The sequence below is a fragment of the Pinus tabuliformis genome, chromosome 4_1 (genome assembly GCF_031772625.1).
Source record: "Pinus tabuliformis cultivar Carrire ecotype Pingquan chromosome 4_1, CPIR1, whole genome shotgun sequence".
NCBI lineage: Eukaryota > Viridiplantae > Streptophyta > Pinopsida > Pinales > Pinaceae > Pinus > Pinus tabuliformis.
The window spans coordinates 605,037,384-605,059,565 of NC_142303.1; the positions used below are offsets into that span (position 1 = coordinate 605,037,384).

Consider the following 22,182-nt stretch of genomic DNA (forward strand, 5'->3'; position numbering starts at 1 on the left):
TGAAGAGCCATCCCCATCTCCTCCCATGAAGGTAGTGTTTCTCTGCCCAATACGCTTTGAACAAAAACTTGCCATTCATCCAAGGCTCCATTCAGGTCTATCCTCACCATCGCAGTTGGTTGAGGAGTGGACCTCTCTGCAGCAAGCTGGTCTCTAATGTCCTGAAGACGCTGAAGATAGAGGTTCGCCCCTTCTCCTTTCTACATCAAAGTCTACTGCAACTTCTGCTCTAAGTACATATTCCGCTTTTTGGAAGAGCCTTCATACAAACAAGACAAGGCTTCCCACATCTCCCGGGTTGTATCCTTGCCCTGCAAATGTGAGACCACATGATCTCGAACTCCATCGAGAATGAGCCTCTTTGCCTTCCCCTGCTCGACCCTGTATTTCTTCTTTTGATCGTTGTCAGCAGGAACAACTACAACACTATTGACATAGGTCTCGAGATCATGTTCCTCTAGAACAACGATGATTATGGTCTTCCATATGACATAGTTGAAAGCTCCTTCCAACCTATCCTGATCTCTGATCCCATGCGATGCCATCTTACCCAACTGTCGAACTAACTTCTCTAGTCATTGTTTAGAACTGCTCAGTTGCTCAACAAGTGAGAAATTCGAACTTTCTGACGGAAAGTTCCCTGAGGAGAGAATTCCCCTTCTACGTGTCTTTGTTCTTTTCCAACAGATTTCTGCCCTGACAGAAACTACGCCCTTCAAGCACTACGCTGAGGTTCTGTGTCACTCCCTCTGCCTCTTCAAATTCACGAACTGGAAATCGTACCTCTTTGTCATCTCACTCAGAGAGAGATTTCCTCGGATCTACTTCCCGGCAAGGACTGTGCAATCCCTTCAAGGGGATTCGAATTGCTGCCAAGTGCAGCTTTCGACCTCACTGCTCAGCACTGGATCTTCTCTTCTTGTTTCAAAATCAATGCTCTGATACCATGTGAAAATTCCTACAATTTGAAGGAACCCCTACTGCAGCAAATCTAAATCTACTTCACCTACTTGATTTTTAATATACGTTCATTGAGTTATTCTTTTGAATACTAAAGCAAATTACTTCTGCAGCCTACACTAATTAAATATTTGATCTTGTGAAACAGAAAACAGAGAAAAGAACAAGGTACATAGGACAGACTTATTTTTGGACACAATAGTCACCGGAAAAACCCAATCTAGGAAAACCGGTGCAGCAGCTCTGAGGGTTTATTATTATGCAGGAGAAATATCTGAATACATATCTAGGATGCTCATCTAGCAATCCTTTCCGGCAGTTCTAACAATTTCAACAGTTCTAGATTCTGCGTGATAGGCAACTTTTATGTGCCAGCTCTCCCGGCTACTACGTTGCCTCTGCGTTAGCTCTCCTGGCAGTTTCGACAGTTCCGACAATTCCCGACAGTTTCGGCTGTTCCGACAGTTCCTGATAGTTTCGACTGTTCCGGTATTTCTAGATTGTGCGTGACAGGCAACTTTTTTGCGTCAGCTCTCCCGGCTACTGCGCTGCCTCTCTGCAAGCTCTCTCCGCCTCTTTGTCAGTATTCTCCAGAAAGTCCTTCTCCCAAATTCTCACTGCCCCTTAGATGCAAGATATCCCCAATCGTTTTCCCTCCTGAGAACTTCTCACCTCAGAAAATTGATTTTCTCAATCTCTGTGTGTGTGTTTCCAAATGAACTCCAAGCCTCCATTTTTTACTTTTCCTGTTGAGTCTTTAACGGCCGAGATTAAGTATCTAATCATTTTGCCTCTAGAACTTCGACTTTCTGCCCTTCTGGTCTCACACCCTGGTTTCTGGCTCTAGAGCTCGATTCTCCAGCGAATTTTGAATCTCCTCTAAGGCTCTACGTTGCCTCAGTGTGGCTCTACGCTTCCCAGCGTGGTATTTGCGCTGCCTTTTCTGGATCTCTCTCTGCCTCCTCTGCAATGTATCCCCAAATCAGGAAATCTTCCTCCAGAAACTATCCCTGCTCCTCACTGCAAGAAATCACCTCGATCTCACTCCGGAAACAACTGTGCTGCGCTCTTGAGAAATTCGATCTCTGATCTCTCACTCGATGTGTCTTCCAAAATGCCCATCAATCCTCTTGTTATAATCCTCTCGTTGGTCAATCAGTGGCCCAGATTAGATTCTAATCAATGGATTAGATCATTTTGGCTTGATCCTCGTCTTCTTCTAGAAGTTTCAACCCCAGCTTAATTTATACCCTTTAATTATTTTAATTTCCTAAGTTTAGACTTAAGCACCATTTAAAAATAATTAATTATTTTAATAAAACTGTCTTTGGGTGGAATTTCCGAAAACGATTTCTGGGTATTCTGGAATACATGTGTCCTAGCCTCCTTGCAAATTTTGAGGCTAAGAGCACATACGATGCTATCAGAAATCAACACCATGAAATGACTTAGGGTGTTGATAGCGAAACAAATGTCTGGCCTAGTGTTGACCAGATACATGAGCGACCCAATGAGTTGTTTGTACAAGATGGGGTCCACTTCCTTGTCTCCTGATGCATCTATTTTCTTCCAGTTGGTGATCATAGACGTAGCCATGTGCCGACAATCCTGCATTATGGATCTCTTCAGAACCTTTGTAGCATAGCTTCCTTGCCCATCTCCCCATTCTTTTTCCAAACTTCCAACCCTAGAAAATAATGCATCAATCCTATATCCTTCATGTAGAATTTGGCTTCAAGATTCTTCTTGCAGTTCTTTATGAGGCCAAATGACCTTGTTAGAAATAAGTCATCTACATATAATACCAGAATAAGTGGCTCATTCTTCACCATTAGATAGTAGAGATTGGGATCAATATCACTCTTGATGAATCCCAATCGCTGCAAGTAACTATCATTCCGACCATACCATGCTTTGGGTGCCTGCTTGAGTCCATATAGGGCTTTCTTTAACCTGCATACATGAGTTCTCTTTTCATGAGTCTCGAAGCCTTCGGGTTGTTCTATATACACCTCTTTTTCTATCACTCCGTTCAAGAAAGTTGTCTTGACATCCATCTAGTGAATCTCCCATCCCATTTGAGTTGCTAGGGATATAACGGATTAGATAGAGGTATATCTAGCTATTGGGGCGAAGGTCTCCTCATAGTCTATTTCTTCCTTTTGTGCGTATCCTTTGCCACAAACCTATCCTTATACTTCTATACACTGCCATCTGCAGCATACTTGATCTTGTAGATCCACCTTGATCCTACAACTAATCTATCCTCTGTTTTAGGTACCACTTCCCAAACATCATTCGTCATGATAGAACTATACTCTTCTACCATGGAATCCACCCAAACTTGGGGTTGTACGGCTTCCTGAAAACTGGAGGGTTCTTCAACCTGTGCTACCAAGGCTTGGTACCTGTCAGGCTGTCTACGCTGCCTCTTGTCGGTTCTAGGAGCTCCGACAAACTCCTTTGCATCCCTCAACGTCTGTCATACTTCCTTGCTGGTTCTACCACTGGTGGTGGGAGGCTCAATCAAATCCTCCTCCTGTTCCTGTTGTTCCATCTGCTGAGAACTACTTGGATCTCCTACTCCTGAGGAAATACTGGTGCTGGTTACGATACTCGATCCTGATATCTGTCCTCTTGCTTGTCCTTCCTGCTACCCCTGTTGTTGTTGGACTAATGGAACATCTGCTGACTGATCTTCTGCTGGCATCTCTCGAGATTTTCTGAAAGCTCTATCTTCCATGAACTTTGCATCTCGTCTTACTACAATTTTCCTGCTGCTTGGAATGTAGATTTTGTATGCTTTTGAGGTCTCGCTATACCCTACGAGGTACCCCTTTTCTACAGTTTGATCCAACTTACTACGCTTCTCGTCTGGAATGTGACAATATGCCACACTTCCGAATATCTTGAGATGAATCACCTCCGACTTTTTCCCTATGAAGACTGCTTCGGGCGTTTTCTTCCCCAATTCTCTGTGAGGAGTTCTATTCTGGATATACACCGTTGTGTTGCATGCCTCTGCCCATAAGAATCTAGGCAATTCTTGGTCATATAACATAGCCTTTACTGCCTCGACAATTGTTCTATTCTTCCACTCTGCTACTCCATTCTGTTGTGGATTGTATGGAGTTGTCCACTCTCTTTTGATGCCCTCCTTTGCACAAAAATCTATGAAGTTTTTATCTGTATATTCTCCACCATTATCTGAACGCAATACATTTATCTTTTTCCCTGTCATGTTTTCTACGAGAGCCTTAAACTCTCTAAAATGATCAAAGACCTCATCCTTTGTATTTAAGAAATAGATCCAGGTTTTTCTAGAGTGATCATCAATAAAGGTGACAAAGTACTTGCCACCACTAAAATCTTTCATGGACATCGGGCCACCAATATCTGAGTGTATCAATCCCAACACTTCTGGGAAAAACTTCCTTAGCGTATTTCCCTAGTACGCATCCTCTGCATACATCATCATGCTCAGTACTGAGGACTGGAACTTTTGTAACAGTCTCTCTGAGCATGCTCAATGCTCCATGGTGTAAGTGTCCCATTTGTCTGTGCCATAGTTCATTCAGTTCCTTTTCACCATTATGATTACTGCGTATTAGTGCCATTGGAGATTCAAGCTGCAATCTATACAATCTGATGCTTCGAGCTACAATTTGTCTCTTCTTCTTCCAGCTAGGATGTTTGACATACACATTCCTTCTAATGAACTATACATTGTACCCCTTGTCCTGTAATTGGGACACTGAAATCATATTCATTCCTAACCCTGGCACATGCAACACATTAGTGGCTTTTATGTTGGTTCCTGCTTCCGTCTGAAACACTATGGTGCCTCTCCCTACTAGAGTACACTTCGTTCTGTTTCCCATAGTGATCTGGAAGTCCATCTACTCTTCTTGATAGCTAGAGAAGTACTCTTGTACTCCAGTCATGTGAGCTAAAGCCCCACTATCAATATATCAAACACCTGCTGGTGCTGAACTTGAAAAACATGTGAATTCTTCTTCCAATTTGGAAGATAATACATCTTGACTATCCATGTTGTTTCGTGCTATTCTCCTTCTCAACGCTGTAGCTACTACTACAAGACACTGCGTTTTAGCTGGAGGTCTTCTTTGCAAAAGAACCACAGTGGCTCCCTCTGCCTCTGACAACTCTTCGATTTGGAGATTGATTCTCTACCAACTCACTCAGAGAATTAACTTCCCTCGAAATCTTACGTGCCTGGCCCAAGGATTGCGCAATGCTTTTGAGCAACTGCTTACGTGGTGCTACGCTGCTCCCTTTTCTTCTGCACTAGATCTCTCCTTCCTCTTGTCTACGCTCCGATACCATGTGAAAATCTAGGAATCCCAAATCCTACTGCAACAACTAATAATATTTCTTCTATTTGTTGATTTACTATAACAAATTATTTGTAGTTGTCTACGACAAATATCGAAATACATACATTGCAGTCTTCACAAATTTATTACCATGGAAAATAAATGTAAGGAAAATACTAGCACAACAACACATTAACATAGTTATTTTTGGACAATTGTCCCTGGAAAAATCCAATGTGGGAAAACTGGTGCAACAGATGAGGGTTTCTTTTATTATTCTTCAGAAAAATCTCATGTACAATCTATGGATAGCAAAATAGTAGAAGAATCACTGAGAGAGATTTTACAAACAAATTTCTCCACTCCACAGTGAATTTCTGACACCTGAGAGGACTGCTGCCCTCACACTAGCCACACTGTGTCACCCTCTGCGCAGTGATTGCACTGTCCCTGCGTCACTGCCTCTGCGTGGGTGATCTACGCTACCTCTTCCTGTTGTTTCTTGCACTCTCGAATATTGCTGATACCCTCTCTCTCTCACCTGGAACTCACCCTCTGATTCGATTTCCTCTTGCTAAACTTCAACTAGTGAGAAAATTGATCTATTTGGGCAACTGAGTATTGCCCTATTGTGTTTTTCAAATGCCCATCAAAGTCCTTATAATCTTCTTGTTGAATAATCAACGATCCAGATTAAATTCTAATCGATGGCTCAGATCATATTGACTCGATCTCCGTCTTTTTCTAGAAGATCCACACCCAATTTTATTAATTTCCTTTAATTATTTTAATTTCCTAAGTTTAGACTTAGGTATCCATTAAAAATAATTAATTATTTTACTAAAAATGTCTCTAGGTGGAATTTCCCAAAACAATTTCTAGTTATTTTGGAATACATGTGTCCTAGCCTCCCTGCAAATTTTGAGGCTTAGAGCACATCCGATGCTACTACAACTCACATGTGGGAATCAAAGAAGGATCAAACTAGTTGGAGCCACCTAAGCTAATCGTTGGACTGTTGTTTGCTTATATCAAGTCAAATATGGGCAAGTTGGACCGTTTCATGGGACATCAACACATCCTTCAAGGTTTAACAACTGTTTCAAGCATGAATCAAGGGAACATTGGTCATTATTTTCAAGAAATAATAATTTGTGGTATTTTTGTTCCTTCGTTGAATGGATTGATCCACAATTTGAGGGGATCCATTATTTCTCATTGTACATGTGGCTTTGATCACTTTATTTTATCAATTTTAGTTTCTAGAAATAGACTAGATCTAGAATTTCCTTGCTAGATCAAAGGAAATTCCCCAAATAATATTATTTTAATGTCAAGGAAGTTCCTTACCTCCTCTATATAAAGGAAGGACTTCCTCATTTGTAATTCATGGTTGGATAGTGGAAGCATTCTTCTCTTTGTGACTTAATGAAAATATTTCTTGGAGTTTACTGGGGCTTTGAGTTTATTATCTGATGTATTGTTTCGACTTAAGGATTTTCTTTCTTGGTTTTGTTTGCAGTATTTTAAAGGGTTTAAATTTATAAGTGATTCAAGATCACCACAAGGCTTATTGTGATCAATCCATCAAGGCACAATAAGTTACATGGAAGGAGAGATCAAGGTGCTAGACCTCATCTTTTCCTTTTTTGTTGTGAAGTAATCATTGAGCCTCTTTGCTAGGCAAACCCTCAAGGAGGTTCCCTTAGTAAACACTTGGTTTGTTATATGCCATAGTCAATCCTTGGGTGGATGGAAATCCTATTGAAGAATCATTTCTAGTAGGTTTTTGATTTTGTAATTTACCCTAAGTGGTCGAGAGATTACCCATCTTTAGATACTAGTTTTCTGCACCCCCCTCCCCCCTGCCAATTCATTATTATAGGTAACCGATCTATAGAGGGTCATTCTTCATGATATCATCTCATAATTAATATTCCCTTAACTCCAACACCCTTGAATATTGGCACTGATTTGCTTATCCCTCCATCACCAATATTTCCTTTTTCTCTCAAACCTAACTTGATCACTAGGGTTACTTGTGATATCATCTTGCTCCTTGTTGCTTATGCCCTAGTGATTTTTATGGGAGCCCCCCTTGAAGCTGCAGGAGAGTTGGTTTAAAGAGGCAAAGGTAGGGTGCTGAGGTGACAATGGGTGACATATCGAGCTTCCACTTTTGACATATTGACATATGGTGTGAGTTCGAGCTTTCACCATTCTAATGTTCAATTTGGCGGTAACAAGCACAAAGTCCTCTATGTACCTTGATGTTGGTGCCACCGATTATTGAGGTCCTTTGTCATGACCCTTGCAAAAATGTACCCTTCACTTGATCAAAAACACTAAGTAGGCATGTTAAGCTTTTTCTATCTTATATTAATGTTCAGAGGGTGATACTGATGGGGAGGATCCAATTATAGGCAATGATTTTGATGATATGTATTTCTTTGTTATGGTGTGATTTTCTTGGATTCTAGAGGCCATTTAGAGCCTCTTTGTTGTTGTATTTTGGTATGAGCCTCGCCTTATTAAAGAGGGCTGTTGGTCAAACAAGATTGCTACGTCAAAGATAAGAAAAACATACTATTCAAAGCCAATAGATTGATATATTAACGCCATTAAATCAAACCCGAACTCTTCCTTGTCTCCTCCATCAAACATTTTGATATGGACAATCTATGCTGATTTTATTCCTTAAATTGAAATTTCTCTGAATGACATGATAAGTTGTGACCATTTCATAATCCAACAAAAGTATTGCAGCTTTTAGTGGCACACTCCCAAGAATGATGGAAGTTGCATCTTAGGGTTCACAGACAAAAGAATAGTAAGACGAGAGCTATAGTGTGACTTTTTGTTAGCTTTCATAATGTGAGATTGTACTAGTTAATAAGATTTGAGTTGTGTTGTGGATTCAATTATATGGAAACAACATTTAAAGGCACAAGAAGCCATAGACCTTCATTACATGGATGAATCCACATTGTGAAGGGAAACCTGATGGTAGCCCAAGTTTCCATGCTTCCCTCAATTTCAAAAGTTAATTTTTTTTTCTTTTCTGTGAAACATAGTGATATTTAAAGATGTGAGTGTTCAAAATGTTTTAATGTAACATTTACACTTAAAATAGAGTATAAATGGTTGAATGAAATTATAAATGGGTTTAACTATCTTTCCTTGCTTACAGGTTTCTTGTGTTCCTCCAAATGGCATTGTTTTGGGTTATTCTGCGAAGACAGATATTGAAATATTTGCAGTTGGAAACACTGTACTTGGTATTCAGTGCCATCCAGAATTTTCAGAGGATGTCTTGTTGGACATACTAAAGTTTCGCCTTGCACGAGGAATCATTAGTGTATGTGTCACTAACTTGCTTTTGTCTATTTCTATTTCATTGATTTGAGAACATGAAAACCTGACTTCAGCACTAGTATGCATGACTAATATGACATGCTTTTTTGTACCAGCCAAAATAACATGTGAACTTTTTGATTGTATATTTATCCTATTTTATGTGGTTATAAACTTCGAAAATGTTATTTTATGTTCCTGAAAGATGACCAGATATGATCTCCACCTTGCTTTGTCCTCCATGCCTAAGTGATTGTGTTTGAAAGATTGAAGTAGGTCACTGCCACTGTTATAGCCTTTTTAATGTTGTTTATTTCTTCTCAAATGAGGAAAATATTGATAGAATTCCGATAAATATAAACATTGATCAATAAATCCCTGACAAAAGTTATGTAAATGGAAAAATTTTACCATGTTTTTTCCCAGCTGCCCTTTCTTTTGCAGAGTAGATAGATGGGGTGCTGACGGGCTTCCTCTTTATCTAAAATGATGATGCATAACTTATAAGGCTTCCTCTTCAATATCCTTGGGCAGATTACATTTATTATCAGGAACATCTTCCCATTATTTCAGAGATGGCTCCTTACATGCTGCATTAATCAAATGCCGGTTCTCATCTACAGCTCACCATGTAGGTTTTTGAGAGCTTTGCTTCTAGTTTTTCTTTGAAGGGCATGATGTGGCCATATGCCCATAGGCAAATGTAATACCCTGTTTTTGACCCTTTAAATGTATTATATCATCAAATTGCGTATAAATTGTGAATTTGTGGTTATAACGTTGGGAGTTGATCCATGTGAGCTCAAATAAATGACCCCCTCTGTAAATGATGCAAATACACTAGTATTGATTTGTAGTGCATGTTGATTTGTGTAGCTTGGGAGGTACTCCAAGCCCTAGGGTTCAGGGTTTGGAGGGCAAAGCGCCACAAGGGTCACTTGTGGGCTTGGAACCCAAGGATGGGGTTTTGCACCCAATCATGTTTGGGGCATTTCCAGAAGCACATTTCTACATGTGATGGCATGAGACGGTAGAGAGTGGAAAGGAAAATCCAACGCTTCGAGAATCACCGAATTCCAAGTTGTAGAAGTGGAGAAATGAATTTTTGAATTTGACAAGTAATATTGATTTTCAAGTCATGTAGGCTTGAAGTAAATTTCCTCCAATAGATGTGTCTTTTCATCAATTCATTGGAGCCCCTTTATTGGCTATAAATAAAGGGTGGTGACATGTTGTTTTAGCATCCAATTGTGCAACATTTCCTCCAAGAAGGACCCGGTGGAGAGAGATAGCTCTGGTCTAACCGCAGCACAGAAAGGTACATGACAGCGAGGGTTTGGGTGACTGTTTTAAGGGCCAAGACAGGATCCGAGGTGCTGTTCTCAAGTGCGGAAGAGGCAGGAAGCTAGGCCGAGTGCAGGAGGAGAAAAACGCTGCTATTGGAGGACTATTTGGGCACCATTCTTGGAGGCCGAGGCGACAGGACAGCTGTTGTGCTAGGCCGCAGGCCATAGCACACAGCTAGGGACTGCGTGAGGGCTGTCAAAGGTGGACAGTGCCCTAAGAAGGCAGTGTGGTATGGGAGGAAGCTTTCCAAGGTGGGCCGCAGCCCTTAAGGGGCTTGTTTGATCACTGTTAGGTGGAGTTAGGGCTGAAGCACATGCCCTAACCAGGACTGTCACAAACAGCGAAGTCAAAGATAATTTACAGCAGTGTTTTGTGGAGGATCGTTGGTCAAGAGATGACTGGTTTGGATCAGATTGACTTGCAGCCTGTGGGAGCCAATTTGGAGGCTTGTTTGAGCGACCATAAGCCTTCATCGGTGCAGATTCCGCAGTGATTGGATTGGGTGCCATTGATCTGATTGGAGGGCAGTGTGTTGGCTACCCAAAGTAGCCCTAGAGCAGCATACAAGTAGGACGTTGTTTGGTGCATGATTGGGTGAAGTTTGCAGCCTTGTGAGTAGCTCTTTCATGGACAAAGGAGGTTACTAGAAGGCAGATTGGAGCTTGGTAATTAGGCCTACTCAGAGAACAGATTTATGACCCTGTGTACCTGCAGCAGAAGCGACATGCAATAGTGTTAGGAGGCAGCCCTCCTGGAGTCTCGATGTGTTGTCCTTTGAAGGAGTAAGGGGCAGCTAGTGAGCAGTATTGAAGCAAAGGACTGGCAGGACAAGATACAACATAGACGCTACAATGACGTTTGTCATTGTATCTTGTGTACCATAGACTGTTGTATTATTCAAATTTGGTTTAATATAATGAGGATTGGTGATTGTACAATTTTGTTAAAAAGTGTATATTTGTGCATAAGTGATTTATTGCTTTATATTTCCATTGTGCAAAATAGTTTATGGTTGAGATTCTTGGTTTGGTAGCGTCAGTGATTTTAAGACTCTAACCTAGACCCAAGGTCGTGGAAATTCAACATGGTATCAGAGTGTGTCTGAGCTACTTTGGAAGTAAGTAAATCAGAGTTGTGCGCAACGAAGTACAGCGTGAGAGGGAGTTGGTCACATTGTGAGTGAAGGGTTCACTACAATGTCGAAGTTGCAGGCAGGTCTCTGATATGAGGACAGGTTGGAAGGGTTGTCCAACTATACTCCTTGGAAGGAAAGGATCAAGTTGGTCTTGCAGGTCAACAGGATCTGGGATTTTGCCGAGAAAGAGATCAAGAAGCCAACCGACCCTAAGGAGCTGGAAATATGGGATGATTTGGATGCGAGGGCGAGATTGATCATCCTAGATGGTGTGAAGGATGCCCTAATACCTCATTTGTCCGAGAAGAACAATGCACATGAGATGTGGATGGCTCTTCAAAATTTGTTCCAGAATAAGAACGAGAACCAGGTACTGGTATTGGAGGATAAGTTGAAGTCCACGAAGATGATAAAGGGTGAAAGCGTGACCTCGTATCTGATAATATTGTCTCACATCAAAGATGAGCTTGTTGCCATCAATGTGACTATCTCAGACGGAGATATGGTAAGGATTTGAAAGGGTTCATCAAGGAATGGAAACCCTTCATCAAAGGGATCGTTGCCAAGGAGAAGCTGCCAGACTGGGATATGCTATAGGATGACTTCATTCAAGATGAGTTGCGAGACGAGGATTTTCTTCCAAAGAAGTCTTTTGATGATGACGTGGCACTTGTAGCGCAAATGAAGGGTAAGCAAAAGAAGGACTTGAGCAAAGTCAAGTGTTTCAACTGTGGCAAGATGGGTCATTATTGGTCGAGATGTCTGCTGAAGAAGAAGGGAGATGATGAGAAAAGGAAAGGGAAGTAGGCTGTCAATGTTGCCACTTCAACTGAGATAGATGATCTCACCAGGAGATTGGAAGAGGAGGACTTTGCTATGATTTCTCATTTCTTGCAGGGTACTGTCAATGAGGATGGATGGTACGTGGACAGTGGTGTGACGAAGCATATGACAGGGTCACATGAGGTTTTTGAGACTCTAGCTGAATGGGACTCGAAGTTGCACATGGTGTTGGGTGACAAGAGTCAATTGGAGATCCGAGGATTGGGTGTTGTGCCATTCAGGATGGAGACAGGATGTGTGATGCTGGTACAGGATACACTGTTTGTACTAGGACTCAGATATAGCGTGATTTATATCTCGATGATCGAGAGGAAAGGGTTTGAGGTCTTGTTCGAAGATGGGAAGGCAAGACTTAGGCCCGAAGACTCTTAAGTCTGACGGGATTGTTCTCGGAGTTAGAGAGCATGGTCTCTACAGGTTGACGGGCAAGCCTATGGAGCACGGAAAGAAACAGGTGGAGTAGGTCCACGTTCCAAAGAAGCAGGAGCAGGGGCAGGCACAGATGCAGGCTTCAGAGGAGCAGGTACAGGTTCCTGGGAAGAAGGTACACCTTCCCGAGAAGAAGATCTAGGTTCCAAAGACTTAGAGGGAGTCGAGTTCGAGAGGGAGCTTGCAGATTCAGAGGGAGAATTTGTAGCCCAAGAGGAGCGCATGGTCAGTGGGGAGCAAGGGTGCTCCTACAACTGCCAAGAAAGAATCATGGAGAGAGTGGAAGATGTTACAGGATAAGAAGAAGCAGGGTTCTGAAAGCAATGACAACGACAGTTCCGAGAAGGGCGTAGTTCACCATACACGGATTGCTGCGATTATGAGTGGCAAGAGTTGGGCAAGTGTTGCGAGTAGCAATGATGATACCTACATGGGACCATCAATCTTGGATTGAGATATACTATCGAAGATGTGAGACTACATGGATACTCTGATGTTGATTGGGCTGGTAACTCTGCTGACAGAAAGAGAACATCTGGATGTTGCTTTAGCAATGAGATCTACCATGATATCTTGGATGAGCAGAAAACAAAAGTTTGTAGCTCTTAGCATGACTAAAGCTGAGTACATTGCTGCTAGCATGGCTAGATGTGAGGCAATATGGTTGAGGAAGCTATTTGGCGAGTTGTTTGAGCATGTACCAGATACGACAGTAATATACTGTGACAATAAGAGTGAGATTAGACTTTTAAAAAATCTTGTGTTCCATGACAAGTCCAAGCACGTTGAGATTAGGTATCACTATGTCTGGGATATCGTGTAAAGAGGAACAGTGAGATTCCATCATATTTCTATGGATGATCAGATAGCTGACATACTTACCAAGCCTTTACCGAAAGGGAAGTTCTTGGTATTCAAAGAGCAGCTTGGAATGACAGATGTGACCCTTCCTGGTGTTAATTTGGCATTCAGGGAAAAATCCCCTCCATTGGACAACCTTCCTCATGAAGAAAGACCCTCCTAGCCCTTGGAAGAATTTAATTTGGTTAAGGAAAAATATAATTTTATTATGGAAACCCACACGTGCACAAAAGGACTGGTCGGCCCTAAAAGGAAATTAGACACCCTTGGATGGCTATAAATACAAGTCAAGTGACCCTCATTTGGAGATATTCATCAAGCATATTCTTCTCCTCTCTTCTTTGGTTTGGCTCACACATGTTTGAAGTGGTTCGCAGATATTGGTTCGTACATGTTCGAAATTGTAGGGTATGAGCTCACACGTGTGGATTAGGGTTTTGGTTTGCAGTTGCAGGGTTGTCACAGGAAATTTTTGGTTGTAGTCACACACATACAAGCCTCTCCATGTGGACGGAACACTTCATCCGCACACATGATCTCTTGCTTTGTGCAGCCAAAACACTTCAACCGCACACATGATCTCTTGCTCTGTGTGGCCAAGACCTAGGGTTTCTGGTGATAGTTGATCGCAGTCCTGAACAGTTGACCACAGGCTTGAATTTTACTCTGATCAGTATAATTGATGGGCTCATCTCTTGGATATTGTTTGGTTGGTTTTGCTGGATAGTTTTGTTATTGAAGAATTGGATCGTTGTGCTCTCTCTTTGTTGAACATTTTATGACAATCTAATAAGAAGAATTTGAAAGGGTCCCCCCCTTGTGGGGCTTTTCCCTAGTCTTTGACCAAACCTGGTGTCTATTATTGCCTCTTATTTTCCATTGCATTTATTGTTCTATCTACAATTGCTAATGATCATTGGAAGATTAAATTGTTTTGAAAGATTGCTAACTAAAGATGAGAATTGGGCTAAAGTGATTGTAACAATGGTAAAATTAACATGGTATCAGAGAGAAGGTGAAGAAAATCCCAAGGAGACAAGAATAAAGGGCAATCACTCTTGGAAGAAGTTGAAGAATCCTATTAGGGTTTGGTCAAGATGTCTACCTCTTCAAAAAAAATGAGATGTTGGGTAACTCATCTAACTTTGCTGCTTGGAAGATCAGGGTGGAAGTTATACTTGATGATAACGATGTTTTGGAATATGTGCAAGGGAAGGTACCTGAGAATCCGACGAATGCTTCTGTTGCTATAAAATCTAGGTACAAGAAAGGTGATCTCAAAGATAAGAAGATTATTATTGATGGTTTACAAGATCATTTTCTTGTTTATGTTGGTAACTTAAAGGTGTTAGAAAATTAGAAAGGCAGAAATATTTTCTCTATGTTGATAATTACTTGTGATATTCTTATGTTCCTCTTTTATCTTTAGCTCATCAAGAAATTACAAAAACAATAGCACAAAGATCACAGACACTAGATGTAGATGGACAACCTGGGAAAAACCCCTATCTAGGGGAAAACCGAGTCAAAAACTCTTAATAATTTCATGAGATGATCCAAGACTCTTGACCTAGACACAAACTTCCTCCACACCAAGTTAGCACTTTCTTCCTTCTGTAGATGATAACCCTTTCAACAATAACTTCGACCTAGCAGCAACAGAACTTTAATCTAGTAGAACTTCGACCTAGCAATAGCCTAGCAACAACTTCGACCCAACAATTAGCCCAGCAACAACTTCGACCCAACAGTTAGTCCAACAAGATCTTTGACCCAACAATTAGCCCAAAAACAACTTTGACGCAGCAGTTAGTCCAACGACAACTCCAACCCAATAGTTAGCCCAGTAAATCTACACGAGTGAGAGAGAGACAAACCTAGAAACTTCGATCTTCCTTCTTCCAGCGAATCTCCTCCTTCTGCAACTTCGCACTTTTTTTGCTCTTCTTCTTGGATGTCGAACTTGAGTGAGATAGATCTCCAAATGAATTTGAACTGCTCCAATATATAGGCCTCTAGTGAGGTCGAATTACCTTGTTTGAGGCCGACTTGATCTCCTTGAGGCCGACTTGGTGTGGAGGCGACAAATGACTTATTTGACTCAATAATAAATCTTTTTACATGATTCAAAAGCCCAAGAAGGGTCTTGTTGTCGCGCGGATTGACACGACAACGCTCAGACCGGGGGCTGTCACCCTGATCCCCGGTCTCTCCGTTTAAGCCTGTCTCCCACGGCTAAGGGGGGTAGACCCTGCGATATGATGAAGGCCAACTGCCAAACAGTTGGGCTGGGAGACGAGATGCACTAAAATAATTTTATTAATTTGATAGACCAGTGCCTTAAGAGATTGATGTAGAAACGATTACTTGTTAAATGATATAGAAACATGGACCATGAACAACAACCATCTATCATCAGCTAAATCACATGACCAAAACGATATCCAGCAATTGAAAACTTCGAAAAGATGAATGCTTAAAACCACCACGAAAATCGTAAATTATTAACCAGATATCATATTTAATATCTAAAACTTGAAAATTTAGCATCTCAGCATAAAACATATAACGTGAAAGTTCCTGAGACTGACAAAAACAATTTCCCACAAAATTTTTATTTTTCAAATATTTTTTTTTTTTATTTTATTTTTATTTTTTTAAATAAAATTAAAAAAAAACTAAATCTAAGAGCTAAATTCTAAATAAAAACTAAGCTAAAATTTTAAGCTTAAAATCTAAGAAAAAATCAAAATCTAACTAAACTACGCTAAAGATCAAATCAACAAATCGTATTTCTTTTTATTTTTTATATGATTTAAAATTAAATCTAAAACTAATGAAACATAATTAACATAATTCTAAAATTTAAAATCTAACAGAATCAAAATTTAACTGGAATTTAAATCCTAAACATTAAATTAAAATCTAAAAAATTAACAAACCCTAATTCAAAACTTGAATTACACTAACGTATTAACTCAATCATACAATACGCTGAAACAAAAAAAATCAAAACGACGGTGGCATAGCAGCGGGAAACAGTTCAAAATTTACCTTGATGAACCACGTGATCTCCCTCAGCAAAATTCGAAAGGGATTTATGCTATTACCTGAGCAGCGTGACAGTGATTGACGGCAAACAAGGAATCGATGTAAGTTCGCGTATGGCGGCTATGAAGACGGCGGAGGCATATGAGAGTAATCTGAGCATAAGACGGTAACCATGGCAGATACGCCAAAACTTGTGAATAATGCCTACGCAACCACATAGATATCATACGTGCAGATTGAAACTATTCTTGCGGTCATGACCGAAACCACTGAGCGACTATCTCTCGGCCACTGATGATTTAACGTGCTGCAGATGAAGCGGTCCACTGCTTTTGCGATTTAAAGAGTGACAAAAGCCATATTCCTTCATGAAACAAATACACCCTTTGATTCTGCAAATTTTCGTGACCCTGGACAGTTCCTTGATGGCAGACGGCGGATGCAAACGAAATATTGCAATGTCAAAATTTCAGAACATTAAATGCAGAAGACGTGAAAGAAGCCTCCGATGGATGCACAGTGGACTACATTACCACACAAGGCTGCGGATTGCGTGAGAAATCTACGCATGAATAGCTGATGTGTGTGGGTTAATACCCTGTTTCCAGCATAAACGCCGTCTCACCCGAGAATCCCTTCGCTGTTGTGATCTTTGGTGCGTGAAACAGAATCGGGTGTTGATTGAATTTTTCGAGTGGAACCGATACTGCCGGCGAAAAACTGAGATTCGTGCATATATAAACCAGCAACCAAAAAATGCCTCTCGCTAGAATCTGCTGCTTATGCATAGTGTGTCAGCGTATCAACTTTGATGGCAATCCTGCAATAAAAAAAGACAAAACCCTAATCAAAACTGCATAAAGAAAAAAAAAATTGAAACCCTAGAACAGCTAGTAAATGTACAGATTTGGCCCCTTTGACAGCCAGATTTGACAATAATTGCAGTAATTGTTTTCAATATATCAGAAATTTTGAACTTCACTGTGAACAGAAAGAAAATCTCTCAATGTAAAACAGAAAAGAAACTCTTAATGATTAACCCAGGGCACAATCAGCTGGGCTCTGCACAGAAGAGCCTGTGAGAGTCGGCTGGTTTAGCCTAGAACTTCCCCAAACGCCCACCTGTACCCTTTACCTAAAGATCTCCTGCACACCTCAAGCAAACATCAGTAAAGAGGGCAAGAAATGCTGCTAGATTTCAAGGAATAATGGAGATACCTGCCATTATTCCAGAAACCCTACAACATTCAAACCCTAGCACGTGAGCAAGATACCTGTACTCACAATACTCTGAAAACCAGCTATTATTAACTGCTGAAAACTGAAATATGCAGAAAAACAATCATCTCACAGCAATTCCAGAGAGTAACACCAGCCAGTTTTGAACCCCAAAGTCTTTTTATTAACCAGAAAATCAGATTACAAGAGAGCTTTTTCAGTACAGACTCACAGATCAGATGCCTTGAAATGACCCCCTAAGACCCTATATAAAGGAAATGATCCTAACGGCTAGTTCGAGTGATCCATGTAGAAATGATCTCGACCGTTGATGAGGATCAAGACATCTCTTGATCTCATCCGTCGATTTATTAACTTAAAATATTATTATTATTTATTTTTTTTTGACAAGATCGGCTGCTATATATTGATTGAAAAAGGGAATAAGGCATGAAGCCATACATAGTTTGCTTCGAGAGCATTACAAATCCAAGGAGAAAGCATGAGGTTCCTGTCCTTGAATTGATTTCTATAACTTCTAGCTAAAAAACATCTATTGCTACTATAAATTCGGACATACTGGTGGCACCAAAACTTGCATTTACAGCACATAGTTAATCAATGTCAATACGACTGATCTTTCTCGCTGTGGAATCCTCTGGGTTCTGGTCTGCTTCCATTGGCTTTGCACTTGAGGATGATGATTTATCTTTCTGCTTTGCTTCCATGATTTCCCTTAAGATTGACAGCGATTCCTCGGCGTGTATGCATCTATTGCTGAGTCCGTTGAACTGCTCATGAAGTGTATGAACTCGGTGGAGAAACAGGTTCATTTCTGTGCGGTATTTGCTGTGTAAAATTCTGAACTGCTCGTCAAATTTGGCTTCCAGGCTCCGGATCTGTTCAGCGTGCCTGGCTTCCATGTTCTGAACTTGATCTTCCAATACCCTTTGTTGAGCTCTGACCTCTTCGAATTCGGCCTGAAGATCGCGGCAATGAAAGCATTGCTCAGGACGCTCCATCACTACTTGGGCTTGGATTCTCTGAGGGGCGATTTCACTGTGGTGGGCTGCTAACTCCTCTTTGCTGCGGGGGATGTGCTGAACGACAATGGAGAAGAATAAGAAGGGCCGGAAGATGATGCGCAGGGTTGGAGGAGTACTGAAGGTTAGGGAGAATAAACAAAAGGGGGTCGTGCTAACAGCTCTCACTTTCTGAGTGAGAGAAGGGAAATAAAAGAGAGGCTGGATGATAGCGCGCAAACTTGAAGGGGAAATACTGCAGATTAGAGAGAATGAACCAGAGAGGGGCGTACTAAAGGGGCAAGTTTGAAAGATGGAGGACGGCCAGCAGAGGTGAAGTAAATAAAACAGAGATTGTTGAAAGAATGGAGCAGTAGTTCTCGCCTTCCCACTGAAACTATTCCTGAAAAGCACCACGATAAAGATTAGAGAAGAGATAATCAAAGCAAGGAATGGCGATACCAGAGATTGATTTCGTCTTCGACTCTGGACAAGTGCGCCTTCTTCATTCCAGCGAAGCTGCTCTTGCTCATAGCAATGAATGACAAGTCTTTGCTTTCCTCTGCCCGTATTTATGGAACGGAACCAACCATGGCCTGAATGCATTGCAGAAGTCGGATCCTCTGTATTATTAAGATATTTTCCTAAATCTCTAAGTCGATTTGCTGGAGCAGTGCAATTGTTCTTCCGTCCTTCGCTGAGGTGATTGTTTTTTCTCGGGATGTCAGTTATTCTTTGAATCAAGGCCTGAATGAGACTGTTTATGCGTTTCATACTCTCTGTCAAGTGTCCTGGGACTGTTGTAACCATGCCCGTCACACGCTTGCTCGATCTGCGTGCCTGGGCAATGTCAGGGTCGGCCTGCTTCATGGCAGAGGCTGGAAAAATTCTCTGTGATTATGCCTCAATGCACCTTCCGGATGTCCAACTGCGTTATTCGCATGTTTATCCGCTTTCCCATTGAGCGTGCGAAGGATATGGCAGAATCTGATTTTTTCAAAATGTTTGGTGAGGAGGTTGATGCGTTGGATATGTTGCTGAAGATTACTGTTTGGAGATCTCCGGTGATGGTTCATGAGGCCAATGACTATGGAGGAGTCTCCTAAAACTAGAGCTTTTCTAATCCCCATGCTTTTTAATTGCAACAACCCTTGATACAGTGCAAGAGCCTCTGCATTATTATTTGTTTTTTCCCCCAAACTCCATTCGTAGTTGCAGATTTCTTCTCCTAATTCATCAATGATAACACCTCCTGCGCCTGCTCGTCCTGGGTTGGACTTTGAGGCGCCATCAAAGTATAAAATTGGGCAGTTGTTACTCTGGATCCACCTCTTGTAATCCTGGGTTGGTAGTCTAATTTCCCATTCCCTGGTCTGGTGTTGATGCTGTTTGTCAGTTCTCTGAATACTCTGTTGATGACCTGAACGACCTAGAATATGCTTGATCATTAGCCTCTCCTCAACTGAATAGTCTGTTGCTTTAATTTTCCCTGAGTGTTTGGCTGCCATCGTCTCCTGCGCCAAGAGGTGAGCATTGTTGCATGTCTTCCAAACATTGCCCTCTTTGTTTTGAAAGATTTTCTTGTTTCTTGTGAGCCAGATTTTCCATAGAAGGTTGTGAGGTATGATGTCCCAAGTTCTTTTGACTATCTTGCTCCTTTTATCTTTCCAAGGGCAATTCCTTCTCCAATCTTGGATTGTCTCTGCAATGTTTTGCTGAGGTTGCCATGTTATATTGCCGAAGTTGGACATGATGGTCCAGCATTTCTTCGCGAAGATGCAATCAAGGAATAGATGGTGGATGGTTTCCTCCTCAGAGCAACAATTAGGGCAGATTGAAGGTCCATGTATCCCTCTCTTTCTTAGGTTTTCCGAAGTGAGGATTCTGCCCTTTAACAGCAACCATATGAAGAATTTGACCTTGGGGATGGCCTCAGATTTCCATATTGTTCTCCATTGATTCCAGACGGGAGTCTGGTAAGTGTTGTTGCAAATGAATTGATAGCCAGATTTGATGGTATAGCTTGAGCCCGTGGGGTCCCATCTAAACCCATCTGCTGCTCCTTTTTTAATGGGGGCTCTGTTCTGAAGATTTTTATGGAGGGCTTGATAGCTTGATTCCAAGTGTGGGGGAATAACTGGAAAGTCCCAGCTAGTCCAAGCTCCAGTATCAGCATCCCATTTTGAAATTTGGTCCAGCCTCTGAATGCCTTTGCTGTTAAGATAGAGGATGAAGGGAATGGCTTCTTCAACAGTATTTAGAGGTTGGAAACCCATAATTTTATCAGTGGCATAATTTATACTGCTCCCTTCCCCCGGAATCTTTGAGGTGTTTTGAATGAGAGTGGGGATTACTTTCTTACAGAGGTGCCAGATTTTGGTAGAATCTCTATTGGGAATATCAGTTTCAAGGAGTCTTTGTCTATTGTCAGAGAGATATTTGCATTCAATGACCTGTTTCCACCAGGCTTTTGGTTCATTAATTAGCCTCCAAGCCATTTTAATCCCAAATGCGAGATTTAGAATTTTAGGAGCTCTGATTCCCAACCCACCTCTATCTGGAGATTGTATTACACTTTTCCAATTGACCAAATTGAATCTATTTTTTTCTTTTTTCCCTCCTTGCCATAAAAAATTGCGGAGGGCGGTTTCCAGCTTATAGTGAAAAGAAGCAGGAGCTTGATAAAGTGTGAATCGGTATAAAGGTAAGGAGGAGATACCTGATTTGAGCAAAATTAATCTGCCAGCTGGGTTAAGCCATTGAGTTCCCCATTGCTGAACCTTCCTTTTGACTTTGTCTATTATTTCATTCCAGGTGGTGGCTTTTAGAGAGCCCATGGTGACCGGCATCCCAAGGTAGGTGAAGTGGTCCCAGGTTGCTTTGAAGGCAACTCCAAAGATGTTAGCAATACTGTGGGCTGTTTGATTGGAGATGTTCCATCCATAGATGCAACTTTTTTGGAAGTTGACTTCTCCTCCTGAGCACGCCATAAATTGATCGAGGAGGATTTTGAAACGCCTTGCTATAGTAGTGGATGCCCCACCAATAAGCAGAGTGTCGTCAGCAAATTGTGAGTGATTGATATTTTTCACTCCGTTTCCAAACTTGATACCAGAGATGAGGCCAACTCTTCTGTTGTGTTCAAGGGTGCTGCTAAAGGATTCAGCCATCAAGATGAAAAGATAAGGGGAAAGAGGGCAACCTTGCCTTAGCCCTCTTGAGGATTGAAAAGCATCGCAAGGGCGGCCGTTTATGAGAGGCGAGATCCAGGGGCCAGAGATACAAGCGACAATGGTGCTGATGAAGGCAGAATTAAATCCCATTTTCCTCAAGACAGCGAACAAGGAGTGTCTTACTCGATTGAATGCGTTGGCTAAATCTAGCTTAAGAACGAAGCCTTTCTCCTGCCTAGATGTGCTGGAGTGGATAGCTTCTTGAACCAAGGTGATGGTATCATGAATTTGCCTGTTGGACATGAAGCCTCCTTGATTTTCAGATATAAGGGAAGGGAGAAGTGGCTGGAGCCTGGCTGCTATAATTTTTGCAAAGATCTTGTAAGAAGTGTTACACAAAGAAATAGGTCTAAATCTGGAGAAAGAAGTGGGGCGGTTTTCCTTAGGAATGA

General features: G+C 41.4%; 1 protein-coding gene across 1 annotated transcript in view; it reads left to right on the forward strand.

Moving 5' to 3' along the window:
* The window catches only part of LOC149177456 (gamma-glutamyl peptidase 5-like), a 396,345-nt gene that overhangs the window by 338,335 nt on the left and 35,828 nt on the right, over positions 1-22,182 (forward strand). Inside the window, exon 4 of the mRNA XM_089423412.1 lies at positions 8,488-8,655. Coding sequence (XP_089279538.1) covers positions 8,488-8,655 — 168 coding nt within the window. The remainder of the gene's footprint in view (positions 1-8,487; positions 8,656-22,182) is intronic.